Genomic DNA, 20,167 nt, shown 5'->3' with positions numbered 1-20,167 from the left:
TCTATTGTTTAATTGCAAATTAAATGTCTGAATGATAAATGTTATACTCACCGATTTTTTACATAGCATATTCAAGAACAATTGTTTACGACTTATACTGGTGCGCATTTGCTTAATTAAATGCGCTGAGAATAAATTTATTTATATTAGAATGTCTTTTATTATTTTTGTTACTTCTTTCTTTGTGTTACAGATACTGATAACAATGAATAAGAGAACATGATGGGCTCTCTTTCTATCGATTTTAAATTTTCAGATTTTAAATCACAACTCTTTGTTCGTGATGGGCTCTCTTTTTAGTTTTTTTTATTACGTTTTTCTGTTGTGTTATATATATGGATATGGATGATTCCAATGTGCCATTTTTTTATTTTTTACAGATCATCTTGGAGAACATTTGTCTGCAACTTATACTCAATATGGTGAGCACAAATCCGATTTAATACGCAGTTAAAAATATTTTATATTAAAAATGTCTTTTGTTATTTTTGTTACATTTTTGCTTTGTGTTACAGATACTGATGTCAATGACTCCAGTGTGCCAACTATTACCTCTATCCATCAAGGTCTTTATATTAATTTTCAATTTTCAATTTTCAAATATTGAATCACAACTCTTTGTTCCTGTTGGCCTCTTTTTTTTTAGTTTTCCATTCGTTATCCTTTGTGTTACAATTATGGATATAGATGATTCGAATGTGCCAATGTAGTTTTTTTTGTTTTTTACAAAGTATTTTTTTTATAGTCTACTATTTATGGTGAAAACGGTGCTCATTTGGTTCATCTAATACATGAAAAAAAATTGTGTTCATATGTCTTTTTTTTCCAATCATTTTTTCTTTCTATTATAGATATTTATATAAACAATTTCAATGTGCGAAACACGTTTTATATCAATGGAGGTCTTAATTATAATTTCAAATTATATATTTACTATTACAAATAAAAAACTTCCTGTCTGACAACCAAGCTTATTTCAATCTAAAAATATTTGTATATGTTTAGATTATTGGGACACAGGGGATCCTACTTTTGTTTGCGAGCATTGTGGAGCATAAATGTGGTATGCAGAAAGAACTAAGAGGGATCGTAACCCAAGTATGCCGCAATTTGGATTGTGCTGTGTCAATGGAAAAGTTCAACTTCCTTTGTTAAAAACTGCTCCGGATACATTGCTTCAATTGCATGATAATTCCAATATGACGAGCTGCCATTTTTTGCGAAATATTAGAGCGTACAATATGATTTTTTCCTTCACCTCCTTTGGAGCAAAAATGGATGGATCAGTAAATCAAGGTTCTGGCCCTTACTGTTTTAGAGTTAGGGGGAGAGTTCATCATTTAATTGGTAGTCTTCTGCCTGCTGATAGTCAGTCTCCAAAATTTGCTCAACTTTATATTTACGACACTGAGCATGAAGTGGACAACAGACTTGGTTGTCTAAGGTATATTTTTTTTTGACCAATTCTCATGTTTCATATGTGGAGTATCTTTTTATGTTGAGTAATATGAATGACAATTTTTTTATTTATTAAATTTGCAGTTCCACCAGTACTGAAGATATGCTTGATCCAGAAATTATCCGATTATTGAAGGAGATGTTCGATAAGCACAACAGTATAGCTCAGTCTTTCAGGTACGCTAGAGACCGTTATAAGGAAGATGACTTTAATGGTGTAAAGTTGAGGCTTATTCGAAGGCGTGGTAGTGATGGAAGAGTTTATAATCTTCCGACAGCATCCGAAGTGGCAGCTTTGATTGTTGGAGATATAGACAGTGCTATGGGCGATAGTGATATCATTATTGAAACACAAGATAGAGTATTGCAGCGCATCGATGTGAAGCATCCATTATATCTTGGCTTGCAGTATCCATTGTTATTTCCATACGGTGAAGACGGTTATCGTGATGATGTCCAGCGTACTGTATCCAGTGGTAGGAAAAATGCAAGAGCCATGATCAGCATGAAGGAATTTTTTTCGTTTAGACTTCAGATGCGATCTGGAGAATCAGAAATTCTACATCGATCAAGGAAACTTTCCCAACAATTTCTAGTTGATGCATACACTATGATTGAGTTTGAACGGCTTAATTTCATTCGATATAACCAGAGTCATCTGAGAGCTGAGTTGTACAAAAATATAAAACATTCATTAGATAGCGGTGAAGATGCAGCACTGAGCACTGAAAAACGTATCATTATACCTTCTTCATTCACAGGCGGACCTAGATATATGGCTGAAAATTGTAAAGATGCTTTCGCAATTTGCCGTTGGGCTGGATATTCTCATCTTTTTATAACAATTACCTGCAATCCTAAGTGGCCAGAAATTACACGATTTGTTAGGGCCAGACAGCTGAACCCTGAAGATCGGCCTGATATTCTATGCAGAGTCTTCAAGTTCAAATTGGACCAGTTGCTACATGATTTAAAAAAGCAAAATATTCTTGGCAGAGTCATTGCATGTAAGTATATTATAAACTTGATACTCTTTTTGTTAACTGGATTTTATACAAAAAAATTTTACGTCATGCATTGAATCTTTCTATAACGTTGTTGTATTCTTATTATTACTTATGTTATATTCTTTGAATGTAGCAGATGTTTGTACAATCGAATTCCAAAAGCGCGGACTACCTCATGCTCATATTCTTCTATTCTTGAACCCTTCAAGCAAAGCTGAAAGTGCTCTTGATATTGATAAATTGATTTCAGCGGAGATACCTGACAAGGAAACAAATCCTACGCTGTTTATGGCTGTCACGAGTTACATGATACATGGTCCATGTGGTCCTGAAAATTACAAATCTCCTTGCATGAAGGACGGACGGTGTTCAAAAAAATTTCCAAAAAACTCCTGCTCCCGTACTTTGATTGACGATGATGGATTTCCTCATTATAAGAGAAGAAATGATGGGAGAGTTGTGAACAAAAATGATGTTGAACTTGATAATTGTTATGTTATGCCCTATAATGCACACCTTCTTTTAAAGTACCAGGCTCATATCAACGTTGAATATACTAGCCAGAGAAGTGCCATTAAATATCTTTTTAAATACATCCACAAAGGGAATGACAGAGTGACAGCTTCCATAAATCATTCGGACGATGAAATAAAAATGTTTTATGACTGCATGTACTAAAAATAATCTCCATTGTGTTTTGCTTTCCTACAAAATTGGCACAATTTTTTTGAGAAATTATTAACTTAAATGTTCACCGATTTATTTATTTATGATAGGTATGTCTCCGCATGTGAAGCAGCTTGGAGAATATTTGGATTTGACATTCATTCGAGATATCCCCCTGTTCAGAGATTGCCATTTCACTTGACTAATGAAAAGAACATTATTTTCAGTGATAATGATTCGTTGTATGATGTAAAGACAAGGGCGGAGTCTAGACTGTCAATTTTTGAGTCTTGGATGGATGCAAATAAAAAATATCCAGAAGGTAGGCATCTAACTTATGGAGAGTACCCGACTGAATTTGTTTTCAAAGAAAAAACGCATGAATGGAATCCGAGAAAAAAAGGATTTTCCATTGGAAGGATAAATCATTTTTCTGCCAATAATGGAGAAGATTCATATCTTCGCACCTTGCTTAATTTTCAAAGAGGTTGCACCAGTTATGAAGATCTTAGAACGATCAATGGCGTGGTTTTTCCTACATTTAAGGATGCGTGCTATTCTTTAGGACTTCTAGATGATGACAATGAGTACATTGATGCAATTAAGGAGGCAAGTTCCTGGGGATCTGCTGCTTATCTTAGATGTCTGTTTGCTCTGTTGTTATTTGCCAACTCAATGAACAGACCTGAAAAAGTTTGGGAAGAGTGTTGTAAATTTTTATCCGACGACGTTGTTTATCGGCATAGGAAAAGATTAGGACGTCAAGGTACGTGTTATAATAATATTTCATACAATTTTTTTTTTGTTTAACCGAAATCAGCATATGCTGCCTTAGTACTTATTAGCTTATTTTGCCTGTATTCAGCAAATGTTGCTTTAGTGCTTATTTTGTTTTTTTTTTTTGCCCGCATTCAGCAAATGATGCTTTAGTACTTATTTCACTCTCTTTTCTTTCTTTGATTACTTTATCTTTGTTAATTTTTTAATTTTTTCCTTTGAATTTTATGCTTTGTCAGATGCAATTCTTACAGAATAGTCTATAAAAAACATAACTCTTGAAGAAATTGATAAGGTACTGCAGAGCAATGGGAAATGCCTCTCTGATTATCCGTCAATGCCACGCATCAATAGTGAAACTTTGCTTGATATGCAAAATCGATTAGTGTTGGATGAATTAATGTATGACAGATTTGCTTTGGAAGAGGAGCATAAAAGACTAATTAATTCCCTCACTGATGAGCAGAAAGCTGTTTATGATAAAATTGTTTCAGCAGTTACGGCAGGTAATGGAGGGTTATTTTTCCTATACGGGTTCGGTGGTACAGGAAAAACATTTATTTGGAATACTCTTTTAGCATCTATTAGATCAAAATCTGGAATCGTACTTAATGATGCTTCTAGCGGAATTGCTTCCCTTCTGCTTCCTGGAGGACGAACAGCGCATTCTAGATTCCGTATTCCTATTCAAATCAATGAAGATTCAACGTGTAATATAAGGCCGAAATCTACTATAGCTGAGTTGCTGTCAAAAACAAAGTTAATCATTTGGGATGAAGCTCCAATGGTACATAGATTTTGCTTTGAGGCTCTGGATAGGACACTGAGAGATGTTCTTAGAATTTTTGATACAAGCTGTGTTGATATGCCATTTGGTGGAAAAGTTGTTGTTCTAGGAGGTGACTTTCGGCAAATATTACCTGTCATTTCTCATGGCAGCAGACAAGATATAGTTCATGCAACCATCAATTCTTCTCATCTATGGTCCCATTGTCATTTATTAACTTTGACCAAGAACATGCGTCTTAATTCTGGAAGTAGCGCTCACAATTTAGAGGAAATAAAAGAATTTTCTGAGTGGCTACTTAAAGTTGGGGATGGTAATCTTGGAGATGATGTTGATGGAGAATCTATTATAACAATTTCAGATGAATTGTTGATTAGAGAATCGGAAGATCCGCTGTCGGATATGGTTAATTTTGTTTATCCGAATCTCTTGGATAATATTTTGGATCAGACCTTCTTTAAAGAACGTGCTATTCTAACTCCTAAATTGTCCGATGTTGCTATGCTAAACGAGCACCTAATGTCTATGATTCCTGGTGAAGAAAGGACTTTTTTGAGTTCGGATAAAATTCTTAAGCAAGGTGGGACTTCCTCTGTTGAGGATGATGAAATCACCCCTGAGATCTTAAATACATTATCATGCTCAGGGATTCCTGATAATAAATTAATCTTGAAAGTTAAAGTTCCAGTAATGCTATTAAGAAATATTGATCAGTCGAGAGGTTTATGCAATGGCACGATATTGCTTATTACAAAATTAGGGAATCATGTTGTTGAGGCAATTGTACTTACAGGAAGCAATATAGGGGAAACTGTGTTAATCCCTAGAATGACGATGAGCCCATCGAGTCATACATTTCCTGTAAATTTCCAAAGAAGACAATTCCCCCTGATTGTATCGTTTGCCATGACTATCAACAAGAGTCAAGGACAATCACTTTCACATGTTGCAATTTATCTCCCTAAGCCTGTCTTCACTCATGGGCAATTATATGTGGCACTGTCTAGAGTAAAGAGTAAGCATGGATTGAAGATATTGATACTTGATGAAAATGGCTGCGTTACGAATAGTACCCTTAATATAGTTTACAAAGAAGCACTTCAAAGACTGCTATAGTATATTGGGTTCTTTCTTCAAAGATATAACTTCGTTGTATGGTACAGGTAAAGACAAAAAAAATGACTGTTTATTCGCGTCTCTTTTCCTTATCTATCTTCAAAGATATGACCTTTATTATCCTATTTTCTTTCCTATTTTTAATGTAACAATGAATGACTGTTTTGTTATTTAAAAAAATGACTGTTTGGGACCTTTGAAATACTGACAAAATGAGTTCGGCCCGGAGGGCCGACCCACCATGCCAAACAAACCAATTTTTTTTCCCGTGCATCGGCACGGGTAATTTACTAGTTTAAACCAAAACCCAATCCATTTACACCTCTATGGACACTTCCCCACTCCCCTCTCCCTCTCTCATTCTCATAGCCTTAAAAGGCTCTGCAAATGGGCTTTTTGACCCTTTTGCCCCTCATTAATTAGTTAATAACCAATTTGCCCCTCCCCCAGAACTATCCACCATCCTGCCCCCATTTAGTCGATCAAGTTGCACTTTTAATCAACTAAATGGGCAAAATTCAGAAATCAAGAAACACGAATTTTAGTCGACTAAATATTCACCTTGATCGACTAAATGTCGAGCACTTTTAGTCGACTAAGGCCATTATTTAGTCGACTAAATATCGCGGACCAGGTTTTTTAAAACCCCCTATTTCGCAATGGGGGTTATTTTGAAACCCTAGTCGACTAAGGCCACGCCAAGAACCCCTCTCCTCAACCAAGTTCGAATCTCATCCCTTGAAGGTCCGATTGAAGATCATTGGTTCACAACTTGCGAAATTGACATTGTAGGTAACGTTTTCTGACTTGCATTTGGTTTTAGGTTTATGTTTTTTTTTGTTTTCTCCATGCTTTGGTTTCTGTTATTTTAAATTTCTTGTTTATAGTAGAAGGTTGTTTGCGATTTTGTGGCTTTAGGTTAGGGGTAGGGTGTTGAATTTGATGTGTGGGTAATTGACTAGGGTTGATGTGGTAGCTTAGGGTTAGGGTTAGGGTTAGGGGAAGGGCTGCTGTTTTGGTTGGGGTGTAGGTTAAGGGTTTCTGTTTTTATGTTAGGGTACAGGATTGGTTTTCCTGTTAGGTTAGGGTTAGTTTTTTTTGGGGTGTAGGGTTGAGGGTTTGAGGGTACCGTTGCTGACAAACAAGAGAAAGAGGGGTTTTGATTTCGAAAATATTGCAAATGAGACCGAGAGAGGTCTGGATATAGGGTTTTCCGCGATATTTAGTCGACTAAATAATGGCCTTAGTCGACTAAAAGTGCTCGACATTTAGTCGATCAAGGTGAATATTTAGTCGACTAAAATTCGCGCTTCTTAATTTTTGAATTTTGCCAATTTAGTCGATTAAAAGTGCAACTTGATCGACTAAATGGGGGCAGGATGGTAGATAGTTCTTGGGGAGGAGCAAATTGGTTATTAATTAATTAATGAAGGGAAAAAGGGTCAAAAAGCCTCTGCAAATGCCTCTCTCAAGTTAACAACTTGAAAATCCCACAATCTCTAAACAAAACCAATTTCCTTTGACCCCTTTTGCTTCCTTGAGATAAATCTATTTCAAAGTTTGTGTCTTTCTTCCAAATTCTTTACCTTTCTAGCAAATTTCTACGCCAAACATGAAAGGGGTTTTTCAATTACTCTACGGGGCAGATATCATTTGTTAAAATAGGTTTAAGATTCTGAAATCTTGAAAATAATATTTGCTATTATGTTGTAAATCAATTCATTTTAATGCAACTCTTTATCTTAATATGTAGAGTAAATTACCTTTTGTGTCTCTAATAAAAAATACAGTCAACACTTTCGTCCCTTATAAAAAATATATATTCATATTAATCCTTTTTTAGGGATTAAATTAGATTTTTATTGAATTTACGAAGGACCACATTTTCAAAGCACTAGAATTATAGAGGGACCAAAAGTTGACTTTTTTTTTTTTACAAGAGACGAAAGTGGATATCGTATTTTTTTATTAGGGATCCAAAAAATTGTTTTAAATATTTACCTTATGCATTTTGATTCTTCATATCTTACATATAAACCTCGAAAAATGTTTGCCTGGTTTTACAGGATTGCTATTGCTGAGTTTGCCGTGAGAGGACTTTGCTTTTCAAGCAACGACTGGATTTTCTTTGTGCCTCGTGAAGATAGTAGAAGCTGACAAAGTATAATTCAGAGGTGCTTGACGTTTTGTTTTTTGTTTTTTTAATGTTAAGAGATACTTTTAAATTAAAATTAAAATTAAAAACTTATTTTATTTTTGTTTAAAATTATTTTAAATCTCAAGTTATAAATAAGTTGTTTGATAAAGTAATTTTTACATTTTTCTAAAAAGCTGATGTACATTTAAAAACTCTTTCTTGGAGTTTTTAGTTTTTTTTTTTATTCATCATAAGAAAACTCTTTTTTATGATAAAAATTTTTACAAAGAGAAAAATATTTATAATTTTAAAGGTTATAATTTTATGTCATTTATTTTAAGTGAAATTACTGTATTTTGATAAGTTTTTATCTACTCTCTTTTTTATAATATTTATTTTTCTTTCTTCTCTTGATTTTTTAGAGGAAAAAAAGATAAAAGCCTACCCAAATATAGTAATTTCACTTGAAATTACATAAAATTATATTTTTTAAAGTGAGAAATATTTTTTCCTTTTACAGGTTAAGATTGAGATGAGAAGCTAATAAAAAATTGACAAAAGTATGTCTACTTCTATGGCGTTGTAAAATTGTTTCATTCAAACATATATTCATCAAAATTCACATATGTATCTTGACAAAAATGTGTTTGTGTCATATAACTTTATAGGTTTTATAAAAGTTATATTGTAAGAAAAATAATTGTGTTATGTTATAGAAATCTGTTTTGCGTGCCGTAATTTTTTTTTTCTTCAAAACACGTGAATTTCATAAAATATTATATGTATAAAAATTTTTGTATGACCATATTAAATGCTGAATAGAAACCCTAACTTTATCTGTCGTTACGGCGTATCCATGGCCCTTAAAAAATTCACCAAACAACTACTAAGATGGAATGGAACCAAGTTATCTGATATGACCAATACAAACACAATGACACCTACTGATATTGACTAGTCATTCGTATCATGTGAAAGTCTTTCTTTTTGGCTGATTTACCTAACTCAGTCAAATAACCATATAGGATGAGGGACTATTATTTTCCCATTTGGGATGGTAAATGTTGTGACACACTCTAGTGATACTTTTAAAAAAAATAAAAATAAAAAATGGATATGGACCAATCAAACTGCATCACGCGATGTAATTTGGCGCCTGTGGCCTGTTGAGACTTCCCTAGTGACGCTCAATACTTTGGCGCCTGTTGAGACTTCCCCGGTGACGCTCAACACAATGGATGTAAATATAGGATTATCGTATAATTTATATTAGGTTTGATTTGACCTATTACAAATAATCAAATAAATTATATTTAAATTTTAAAAAATAAATTATTTAAAAAATAAATCATAGATATTTTTATACATGTCGGACTTATAAACCTATATGTCAACCTTAATCATATTATTTATTTTAAATAAAATAAATAATAATATTATTTTAATAATTTTGAATAATAAAATAATATTATTTCAGTTTTTTTTAATTATTGAATGTTTAATAGACTTAAATCGGCCAAATTTATAATTTGGATCTATACATGATAGCAGACCAGATCAAACTTATATTTGGGTCTACACGAGCTAACAAGTCAGGGCACACCTAAGATTTTTTACACAAATCGGACCTATTTAAGCCAAAACTTTACTTAGCCTAGCCTATTTACACTCATACTCAACATAATGTATCATATATGATTCAATTCGATTGATCTATATTCTTTTTTGAAAAAATAATGAAAAATATATCATTTTCTCTTTATAATAAAATATTAATTTCTTCATACTTACCACTTCAAATACCAAATAATTAAAATTGATACTAATTATGGATTCTTACTAATTTTTGAATTTTAGTTGGGTAAATACATTATTAAAAATGTTGTATAAATTCATTAATTAATCATTATTGATTTGTAAAAGTATTGATAATTATAATTTATTTGGACAAACTTTTCATCAAGTAATTGATTATAATTGATGAAATAATATTACAAATTTAAAGAAAGTTTTTTTTATCAATTAATTGATAACTCGACATAATATTTTTATAACATATTATAATAAAATTATAATGTTTAAATATAAATGGAATCAACATCAAATTTTTATAATTTATTTCTATTAATAATTAATTATTTATCAGTATTGATTGAGAATTATTATATTCATAATTGATAATCACAATAATTTTAATTATTTAACATAGTGAGTGAATATGAAAAAGTGAGTATTTTATAGTAAAGAGAAAGAAAATATTTTTTATAATTTAAAAAAAATGAACCAACCAGACTCACCACTAGATTACGTCGTATGACGTAATATGTGGTCAATATTCTTTTCTTTTTAAATTAAACAAAACAAATTAAAAAAAAAGAGTATTGTTGGGATCGTAACACTTACCAATTACCACCCGTCATTGGGAATTTAATTGTCATTAATCTTAAATCACAAAATTTAGACTAATTTGACTCTAAATGGATTAAATAGCCCTTTTATTAGTTAAGATGTAGGTTCATTGTTACCACTGTTATCATTTCTCAATATTCATTTACCCACTATCCAATATCTTATAAATTTCTCCCATTGTCATCCGTGCTACACAGCTTAATCTTGTACGCAATCTTATATGTGGGTCATTGTTTATTAGGGTCTATATAGTGTTCAGTGAGTCACTAGATATTAGGTTTTATTTAATTATCCTATTATAATTATAATTTTAAAAAATATATAATTATAATATTAAAATTATATATATTTTTTTACTTTCCGCTTCAGCAAACAAATTTTTTATGAGATTTAAAAAATTATAATTTTAACATTATAATTATATATTCTTCGAAGCATATAATTATAACAGAAAGATTAAACAAAACTTTATATATTTATTATTATATATACGATCTCATAATCACGTGGTCCTTCACGTGGTCCTTCTCCTCTACCGTGCTTCTTCTCTTCTTTTTATCTTCTTTTCTTGTTTACCCATCAATCACCATGACCCTTTCAAGTCTCAAGTCTCCAACTCGAAGGTGAGAATCTGTTTCTTCTTTTTCTTACTTCCACTTCACCATAGGGGCATTTCTCACTATATATTAAGGTTTTTGATTTTTTTCATATTATATAAGAATTGAATTCTCATGTTGTGACTCAACTAGTTGTGGGTTTCATATTTATTAAAAAAAAAAAAAGTGCACACAAATAGAAAATACACAACATGATTCTCATATAACATGATAACTGATAAGTGTTTTTCCATATATTAATGCTTTCTAAAGTTTCTCCCTTTGCGAATTCTGTTGGAACCTCATATTAAGGTTTTTCTTCTAAGAAAATAAATTAACTATTTTTTTGCCTTTTACAATTTCAGGTGGTAGGCATTCTTATTATTTTAGAAAAAAATATTTATTCTTTCATATAATAGTCATTTTAATTAAAATTATTATTATTTATTTAATATTTAAATTAAAAAAAATTCACTTCTCCTATCATAATTTTTGTTTCTCTTAATATAAAATATATTAATTTTGACTAAAATAGCATAATTTTACGTTTTTCAAAAGGACAACCACTAATTTTATTATTTTAATATAATGTTTGACTCTTATATTAATTCAATAAAATATAGTATAATTTATTCTCCTCTGGATAGATTTGACCATAATTTGAGGATATTAAAGCTTCGTCACTCTTCAATCATAAAGAAGGTAATCAATATATTTTGTCCTTATATATCTTTTCCTTTTTTTATCCCTGAAAATTTTCCAAAGGGTAAAATTTATAGCATGTATTCTTTTTTTTTTTTTTAAATTGTTTCATGAGATCACGTGATTATGAGTACAGTCTTTCAATAAAGTCTTTTTCATATATATAGTCAGCAATCGAATCTCTATCAGTATGCTTAAATGACCTAATTATCTGTCAACTGTGTCAAACTTTATTAATAACATATTTTTTTTTTAATACAAATAAAAATTTAACATACAACTTAATACAATCCACCCTCACCAACTAAACCAATTTAATGGCTTTATAGCGTATATTCTTGGTCAATCTCCATTTCTCTCTCTCACTCTGACACCCATTTTTCTCCTTAGAAATTTCCTAGGAAGTGCACAAGTTCATGTAACCTCACATCAAATAGTCATTGTAAGTGTCATTTATCATTTTCTTCCTTATATCATAAATAAATATAATAATCTAGTTATATTTTTGAAATGTATTTCAATAAATTTTCTAATATACAATAAAAATTAAATTAAATAGATAAATTTAAAATCATATTTATTTTATGATTAAAAATTATTAAAATAAATATTTAAAAAGATTGAGATTACTTCAAAATAAATTTTCCATTACCAAATGATAGTAGCTTAGTTAGCATTAGAGAACTGAACAGGTAAGGATAAGAGCATTTGTTTGATACTTCCTAATATCGTCTTTAGAAGGGATTTAAAGACTTAATCTTAGACCCGCCCGAATCGGACTAGTCGCGAAACGATGAACCGATTGAAATATCTCAAAAAAAAAAAAAATACCATCGTGACCATATAAACTGCCAAATTCCTTTTCTGTCATAAATATTTTTTCTTTTTCATTCATAATTCATTAACAATTTTCTTAAATATACTTAGTAAAAAAATAAAAACAGGGAGACTTCTCATCAATGTGATAATTGTAGTAGAGCAATTCCATAATTTTAAATAAAAATACAAATATTTAATTGGGAAAAATGTTTGTTATTTCAATGACACAATTTTATATCATTTTAAGTGAATCGATCTGATTTTGATATATATTTAATTTAATGATTTTTTATATTTTTTCTCTTCCATGAAATCAGAATAAGAGAGTATCATGGAAGAAAGAAGGTAAAAATCCATCAAGACACAATCATTTTAAGTGAAACAATAGTGTTTTGATTTATATTTGATAATTTTTTTATATTTTCTCAACCATAAAATCAGAAAAGAGAGAGAATGCGAGAGTATTGTGAAAGAGCAACCAAAAAAATCCATCAAAAACAATACTTTCATTTAAAACAACAACAAAATTATGTTATTTAAAATAACAAATATTCCCCCCAATATTATTAAATACTCTTACAAAACGGTTTTTATTTATTTATTATTATTAGGGTTTGATATTTGTCTTTAAGGACACAAAGTTATGTCATTTTAAGTTAGAAAGACACAACTAATGAAAATTAGAAAGAAAGAAAGTGGATAATTTTTTTAATTTAAAATTTTAAATAAAAATATTAATTTTATATCTTTCTCCAATTTAAAATATTTAAAATAACAGAAATTAGACAACTCTATGTACTTACAAACAATTTTCCCTCGTTATTATTATGATGAGGGTTATATTTGCAAACTTTTTATTTATAAACTCCTATACATTACACTATGTACTCTCGAAAGAACACTAATTTACACTATGTTCTTTCCAGAGTACGTAGTATAATTTGCAAAATTTTGTAAAAAAAATTTGTAAACGGATCATTCTCCCTGTTATTATTATTTTATTTTTAGGAAAAAAGTATCTAAGACAACTTTGTCTAATGTTTATCGAAACGACGTCGTTTTGGAGTTGAAAATTAAAAAATTAGAATGATAAAGACTATTATAACCCAGAAATAAATTTAAATTACAAAAATACCATGATTTCTGTCCCAAAACGACATCGTTTCAATGAACATTAGATAAAGTTATCTAAATTAACTTTAAAAAAAAAAACAAACCCTTTATTTTTTTCACTCTCGACACTTCTGCATTTCCGACTCCTTTCTCCTTCTCATATGCAAATGCCTCTCCCAAATTAACACCTAATTCAACTCGAAAATCCCCCAATCTCCGGGGGTGTTTGGTTCAAGTTTTTGGAGAGGATTACCGGTAATCCTTCTTTGGTAAATGTAATTACCACGTTTGGTAGAAGGAATAAATTACGATTCCCGGATATCCAAGGATTACTGGTAATTTGATTTATAAAGAAAAGTCACTATTCAGATTACCAAAAATAATATGATAATTCGGAATACCAATCAGAATATCAAGTAAAGGGAAAGCACAACAATAAATTTTGAGACAAAAATACCCCAATACACATAAAAATCTAGACCCAATCTATCAATTACAAAAGTAAAAATAGTTTGGGGTTATTTTTGTAAAATAACCTCATATTCCAAGTCATATTTTGTTCTAAATCAAATATAGAATTAGTAATTTTTACCCAATATTCCCGGTAATATTTTGGCGAACCAAACACATCTTTCGTAAGATTCCAAGTAAACTCAATTTCTACTGAATTTCCATTGATCATGATTTCCGGTCACCAAATTTTTTTTCTTGTACACGGTTTTTGTTTAGGGTTTTTGTACCAATTCCCTCTAATCCCTTTTCTTCCTTGAAATGAAGGCTTTTTTACTCTTATAACCCTTTATTATTAATTAATTACCGATTTGACCTTGATTATAAACTATTTCAAAAATTTAACCCTCTCAAAAAACATAACACCAATCTGCCCCTGTTTGACCGTTGACCACCAAGCCTACCCGGGTACACCCCTCTGTACTCGGGTATTTTTTGAAAATTTTTGTCTACCCGGGTAGGGAGGCGTGTACCCAGGTATTGTTCTTCGCACCTGAGAAATTGCTTGAATTATTTACCCGGGTAGAGAGGAGTGTACCCGGGTAAATCTTCGACCACCCGAGTATGATTACTCTTTGGATCTCCCATGCACTCTTCTTCTCCAAGCTTTGAATATGGAGGCACCCACTATCACATGCTCCGCCTCTGCAACTTTTTTGGGTCTGTAAAGCACACAAATATTTTTCAATGATTATTTTAGAAAGGGAATTCTCAGTTAACACTATAAAAGTAGACCCCATCATAATCGATACGAACAGGGACCGCTTTGATGAGCAGTAAAGTGTTGATGTATGGAAATTCCAAATCCATTCTCAAAGCTAAAAGCTCTTCAAATTGGTTAGGCATGCTTAACTTGATAATACCGATCTATCTCGTTAGCTGTAAAAAAGAGAGAGAAAAAAAATTACCATGAAACAATTAATTACACATCCGCAAATATAATTAACTTGTGGTAAAATCAAATAAATCATATTTGTTCTTATATCCATCAGCTACAAGTTGCCCCAGTTATAGCAAGTACCAAATGGGTGGTCGAAGATTTACCCGGGTACACCCCTCCCTACCCGGGTAAATAATTCAAGCAATTTCTCAGGTACGAAGAACAATACCCTGGTACACTCCTCCTTACCCGGGTAGACAAAAATTTTCAAAAAATACCCGGGTACAGAGGGGTGTACCCGGGTAGGCTTGGTGGTCAACGGTCAAACAGGGGCAGATTGGTGTTATGTTTTTTGAGGGGGTTAAATTTTTGAAATAGTTTATAATCAAGGTCAAATCGGTAATTAGTTAATAATAAAGGGTTATAAGGGTCAAAAACCCTGAAATGAACTTCTTTCAAATTTTGTTTCTTTCTTGCAAAGCCTTTTCCTTTCTAGCAAATTTCTGAGCCAAACGTGAAAGGGGTTTTTCAATTACTCTCTGGGGCAGATATCATTCCCATTTGTTTCATTGCAGGACGTGGCTTCTACCATGGTTTTTGATATAACCCTTCTCATTCTGTGGGATTTTCTGGGAGAATTCACATAACCCCACTACGAGGTTGCTCCAAAAATTCCAATTTTTTAAAGGTTTAATAGGAAACCTAGTTATTGTTGTTGTTGTTGTTGATTTATTGTGGAAGCCATGCCTGTGGTATTGGATATAAGCTCCGATGAAGAAAAGGGTTCGGAGGAGGGGTCTAAAAGCACTGACTTTGATTGGATCAAAGAGTTTCTTTTTATGTCTGATGAAGAATCAGGTGATTCTGACGATGTTGTCTTCGTCCATGAGAACAAACCTGAGTTGAAGTCAAAGTCTTCCACTTTGGCTGCGAAAGATGATGATGATGATGATGATTGCGTGGTTCTAGAGGGTGACCCAGAAAAAGGTGTTGTTTCTGTGGATGAGGATGCAACTGGGTCGGACGAGTTGCGTGTAGTTGGGGAGAAGGGTCAGGTATGTCCTTCAGTTTATTGCTTCATTAAGTTAGTCCTTATGGGAATTGTATTCTAAAGTCTGAAGCTTTGAGTTGTTATTGGGAAAGAGAAGGCAGAAACAGAGAATGTATTGCTTTGGGGTGGTTTAGTTTTTTAGATTTGTGTTGCAGACATGGATGTAGGCCCTATTTGTGTTATATGGATGTACTATGAATTGTAGTTATTTGTGATTAACTAAGCTTTGGTAGTTTGGTGTAAGGCTTGATATATGAATTTTATTATAGGAAACATCAACAAGCACAATAAAGCTGAAACCATTTCCTTGATGTGTTTAGCTTGAATGGATATTTTTCATGGGAATATTTTCTGTCAAGGAAACCATTTCCAGTAGTTTTATTAATTCAATCTTTTTTGTTTGATGTCTAGGCATTGGATATTTTTCTATCCTCCTAGTTGTGTTGGATTCTTTATGCTTCATTTTGCATTATCATTTCAGAAGTGCTTTGAAATTGACCTTCATATTCCATTGCAACTTGATGAGATAGTTTCTCTCATTTAAGATGTTACCATATTGGGTTTGGGTGGACTTTTCAATTTACTTGTTTCCTGCCTCTGGGTTGCCGATGCAATGGAAGTAGTTTTGTTTTCCAAAATTTTTAGTTAGATCTATTGGTAAGTTTTTTTATTCTTTTTTTCCTTCTATGTATAAAGCATGTATTTTTTTATTTTTATTTTATGATGTTGTTTAATGCTTTGAGTGTGGATTGTCTGGGTTCATGGAATGAGTATGGAATCTGATGAGCTTGTTTGTGGATTCAAACATCTAGGATGGCAGGTTTAAAGTTGTATCTCTAAACTATCAGGTCATGTGGTTTTGGGGGGGGAGAGAAGAAGAAAGAAGAGGGGGGGGGGGGGGGGGGGGGGGTTGCTTTCTATTCAAGTGCCAATTCACCATAAGTTAGATTAGGTCCTCAATATCTGAACAGCATATAAAGGAACACCATTGCCAAGGTTAGCCTCATGGAAAATTCTTGCAGGGCATGAAATTGCCACATGAGGAAAGTTAAGGTGGCTGAAGATATGAGGGAGTTTGAGATGGCAGAAGACTTCAATCCTGGGCCATACATCTTGGCTATTGCATCTGAGAAAACACTATATAAATGAACTCATATTCAAAAATTGAAATTAGAATCACTGATCTTGATTGAGAGTTGAGACCCTAAGGTAGGTTAAATGTTGCTAGCTCTATCCACAGTATATGGAAAGCATAGCTTTAAATGATCCTTCATCATAATGCCCTATGTTTCAACTTGATGGTTATCAATGATTTTTCTATATGTAAACTTTTAGCGAAGTTCCATAACTTTTAAGATGTATGAGAATACATGTTTAAACAGGGATTTATACTTTCATTGAGGCATTTGTTTCTAGTGCAGGTTACTAGTTGCTATCTGCTCATGTTATTATTTGATTATTGTCCGAAATTTTCTTTGGTTTGCATGGCCATGTTTACTCATATTTACTATTTTCATACTATTCTTTGCTAATGCGAGAAAGATGTAGCTCTAGCATTTCAGCTTTAGAGGCTCATTTATTTTTGGTTTGCAGATTGCATGTAGAGACTATCCTCATCCCCGACATCTTTGTGTTAAATTTCCTTTCTCTTCCACCCCACATGAGAGACACTGTGGCCAGGTAAAAAACTAAAAAGATCATAACTTTGGAGTATGTCAAAATTTAGCACTTTTGCTTTAGCTTATTTAATTATCATTGTTTCTATGTTTTGTTTGCTATTTCATATTATCTTTCTATAACTTTCATTTATGTTTTTGATATGCAGTGCCACTGTTATGTCTGTGACTCCCTAGCACCATGTCTAATGTGGGGCACTGGCATTTTGAGTTCAGATCATTGTCATGCAAATGATAAAACTGACCTGTGGAACATTCAGAGGAAAAGTTTCAAGCCGGGCCAGAGTTTGGCATTACTTGCAACTAACTATGATGCTTCACTTGGTGCAATACATGCCCAGTGTACCGAAATTACGCCTGTTGATATTATTCACTTGTCTCCAAATTCTGTGTTACAGAATCAAGCATCCAGATCAACTGCAACGCGTACTTGCTCCTCACTCAATTCCATCCCTCAAAAGCAGCCCTCTATGCCAACGATAACATGTTCCGTCCCCCCCTTACTGAATTCTAGTTTGCAGAATCAGGTCTCTAGACCAATTAACATCCGTGTAGGTTCTGCAGCCACCAACTTAACAATCCCAAATGGTGCAAACCATGGTGGATTTCATAAACCAGGACCTACTTGGGTGAGAAACAGATACCGGTCTCACTCTGTACCAAGGCAGTTGCTGGGTGTACGTGGGCATGCCATCCAAAGGGAGCGAGGAAGCGGTGCAAGCGTATTAGGGCCTGATTTCCTTCGTCCTCATATAATGTCCAAGGGGGTAGGCAGTGCCAGGAACACTCAGACAGTGAATCATTCGTCTGATGGTTCATCTGGCTGCAGCAATCATGTTAATGCAACACAGCAATGTGACAAATATCATACCACAACAGGATTCTCAAATCACAGAAATCGCAATGGGCCGGATGATGTTTTTCATTCTGTAAATTCATCATTTTACTCACATCCAAGGTCTGATCCAGCGAGCCCAAGTTGTGTTGACCAGCATGCTGGGGCATCTGAAACCAAAGCATATAGCCAGCCATTGTCCCAATCAAATTATAGCCAGGATTTATATCAAACTTGTATTCAGGGTAATGATGCTCCTTCAAGTTATGTGGCATGCCTGAATACCAATCAGCATGGAAATGAGCAACAAATCAGAAGTCAAAATGAAAATGCTAGTGGAAATATTACAGAATGTGGAATTGCAAGTGGAGATACTTGCCAAACAAAACCACATGAAGAGGGTCCAAGTGAAAATGCTGGAAAATTTTCAGCTTTTGACTCAAGTTGGACAGAGAATATCAGTCAAAGTATTGAACCTCTAATTGAATGTTCTCCTCTACAAAGCTCAGGATCTATAAACCAACCACCCATTATCAAGGAGCCGGGTACTCAGTTTGCTGGAAGCATTGAACCTCTAATTGAATGTTCTCATTCACCCGGTTCACTTGTTGATATTGAAAACTGGCTTTTGGATGAGGACTCTTTATGGTAACAGAAGATGTTTTGCCATCTGAACTGAATATACCATCTCCTGATCTTGGCTTAGTTGATACAGGCATGCTTTTATCTCAACTAATATTGAATGAGTTCAGGTGACAAGCCAAGAGCTCTGGTACTTATTGCTGTCTTCAATGGAAGTGTTCAGGATTGGCTAACAGATGAATGATGCTACATGATATTTATGACTTGCTCAGTTCTGAGTAATATATGGCATGTTTCATTTTGAGGCTCATCAACATGTGTTAAGAGCTGAACATGTTAGATGTTCCCTAATCCCCATGGTTGATGATAAGTTAGATGCATAGTGCTATTGCTAGCATAGCCTAATTTAGTTTTGCTTTATTTCGTTGTATGTAGTCAAAGACCAGTCCTTGCTTTTTTGCCTAGCACCATCCCATTGGGGTAATGGGGTAATGGATGTAAGAATAGGAACAAAGCGAGTTAGACTAGCACAAATAGTTGAGGAGTGTTTTTTTTCCAATTATGTAGAGTTTCCTATTTATCTAAATTTTGTGCATAACATCATTTTTTTAAAGGGAAAGAGTAGTGCCATTTAAAATGGAAAAGTCTTACTGACTATATTTATAGAAAAATGTGACATATATCACTTTTATTTGCTAATAGGATTATAAAAAAAATGCAGCACCTCTCTGGGAAATGCACGATGTTTACTTTCAAAAAGCATCGAGTGATTTGAACCTTAATCACATTTTTTGGGAAATTTTCTGAAATATTTCAATTGAACGCAGCTTTGACAATCTTGTGCAAGTACCTTTCTGGGAACATGATTTTTAATTTATTAAGAATATATTATAACTAATGTTAAGTTATATAAAAATTAAATTTTACCTGTATAAAGATCAAAATTCTACATGATATAAAGATCAAAATTCAACATTATTTTTGACCCAAAAGTTTGATAAATTATAGGGCGGACAAAATTTAATATTGGTATAAGATTTTAGATA

General features: G+C 32.7%; 2 protein-coding genes across 2 annotated transcripts; both read left to right on the top strand.

Moving 5' to 3' along the window:
* Positions 1-1,274: 1,274 nt before the first annotated feature.
* Positions 1,275-8,492, top strand: LOC133311548 (uncharacterized). Its single transcript, XM_061512597.1, has 6 exons — positions 1,275-1,444; positions 1,543-2,465; positions 2,602-3,121; positions 3,242-3,897; positions 4,193-5,478; positions 8,469-8,492. Exons 1-6 carry the CDS (start codon positions 1,275-1,277, stop codon positions 8,490-8,492), a joined length of 3,579 nt encoding a protein of 1,192 aa, XP_061368581.1.
* Positions 8,493-15,496: 7,004 nt separating this feature from the next.
* LOC133311561 (uncharacterized) lies at positions 15,497-19,707 on the top strand. Its single transcript, XM_061512619.1, has 3 exons — positions 15,497-16,032; positions 17,622-17,708; positions 17,854-19,707. The coding sequence occupies exons 1-3, from the start codon at positions 15,721-15,723 to the stop codon at positions 19,189-19,191; spliced, it is 1,737 nt and encodes a 578-aa protein (XP_061368603.1). The 5' UTR covers positions 15,497-15,720; the 3' UTR covers positions 19,192-19,707.
* Positions 19,708-20,167: the final 460 nt, after the last annotated feature.

This window comes from Gastrolobium bilobum, unplaced genomic scaffold, assembly GCF_033153095.1.
Source record: "Gastrolobium bilobum isolate Gb01-03AN ecotype WA unplaced genomic scaffold, APGP_CSIRO_Gbil_v1 utg15846, whole genome shotgun sequence".
Taxonomy (NCBI): Eukaryota; Viridiplantae; Streptophyta; class Magnoliopsida; order Fabales; family Fabaceae; genus Gastrolobium; species Gastrolobium bilobum.
The sequence above is the reverse complement of the archived record's forward strand: the minus strand, read 5'-3'. Positions and strand labels throughout refer to the sequence as shown.

Excerpts from the sequence above, each read along its gene's own strand:
- LOC133311548 (XM_061512597.1), top strand. The coding sequence starts at position 1,275 with ATGGATGGATCAGTAAATCAAGGTTCTGGCCCTTACTGTTTTAGAGTT. Across the intron at positions 3,122-3,241 it reads TCGGACGATGAAATAAAAAT|GTATGTCTCCGCATGTGAAG; the intron begins GTTTTATGACTG and ends TATTTATGATAG. Across the intron at positions 5,479-8,468 it reads ATCATGTTGTTGAGGCAATT|GTTAAGATTGAGATGAGAAG; the intron begins GTACTTACAGGA and ends TTCCTTTTACAG.
- LOC133311561 (XM_061512619.1), top strand. The coding sequence starts at position 15,721 with ATGCCTGTGGTATTGGATATAAGCTCCGATGAAGAAAAGGGTTCGGAG. Across the intron at positions 16,033-17,621 it reads TAGTTGGGGAGAAGGGTCAG|ATTGCATGTAGAGACTATCC; the intron begins GTATGTCCTTCA and ends TTTGGTTTGCAG. Across the intron at positions 17,709-17,853 it reads ATGAGAGACACTGTGGCCAG|TGCCACTGTTATGTCTGTGA; the intron begins GTAAAAAACTAA and ends TTTGATATGCAG.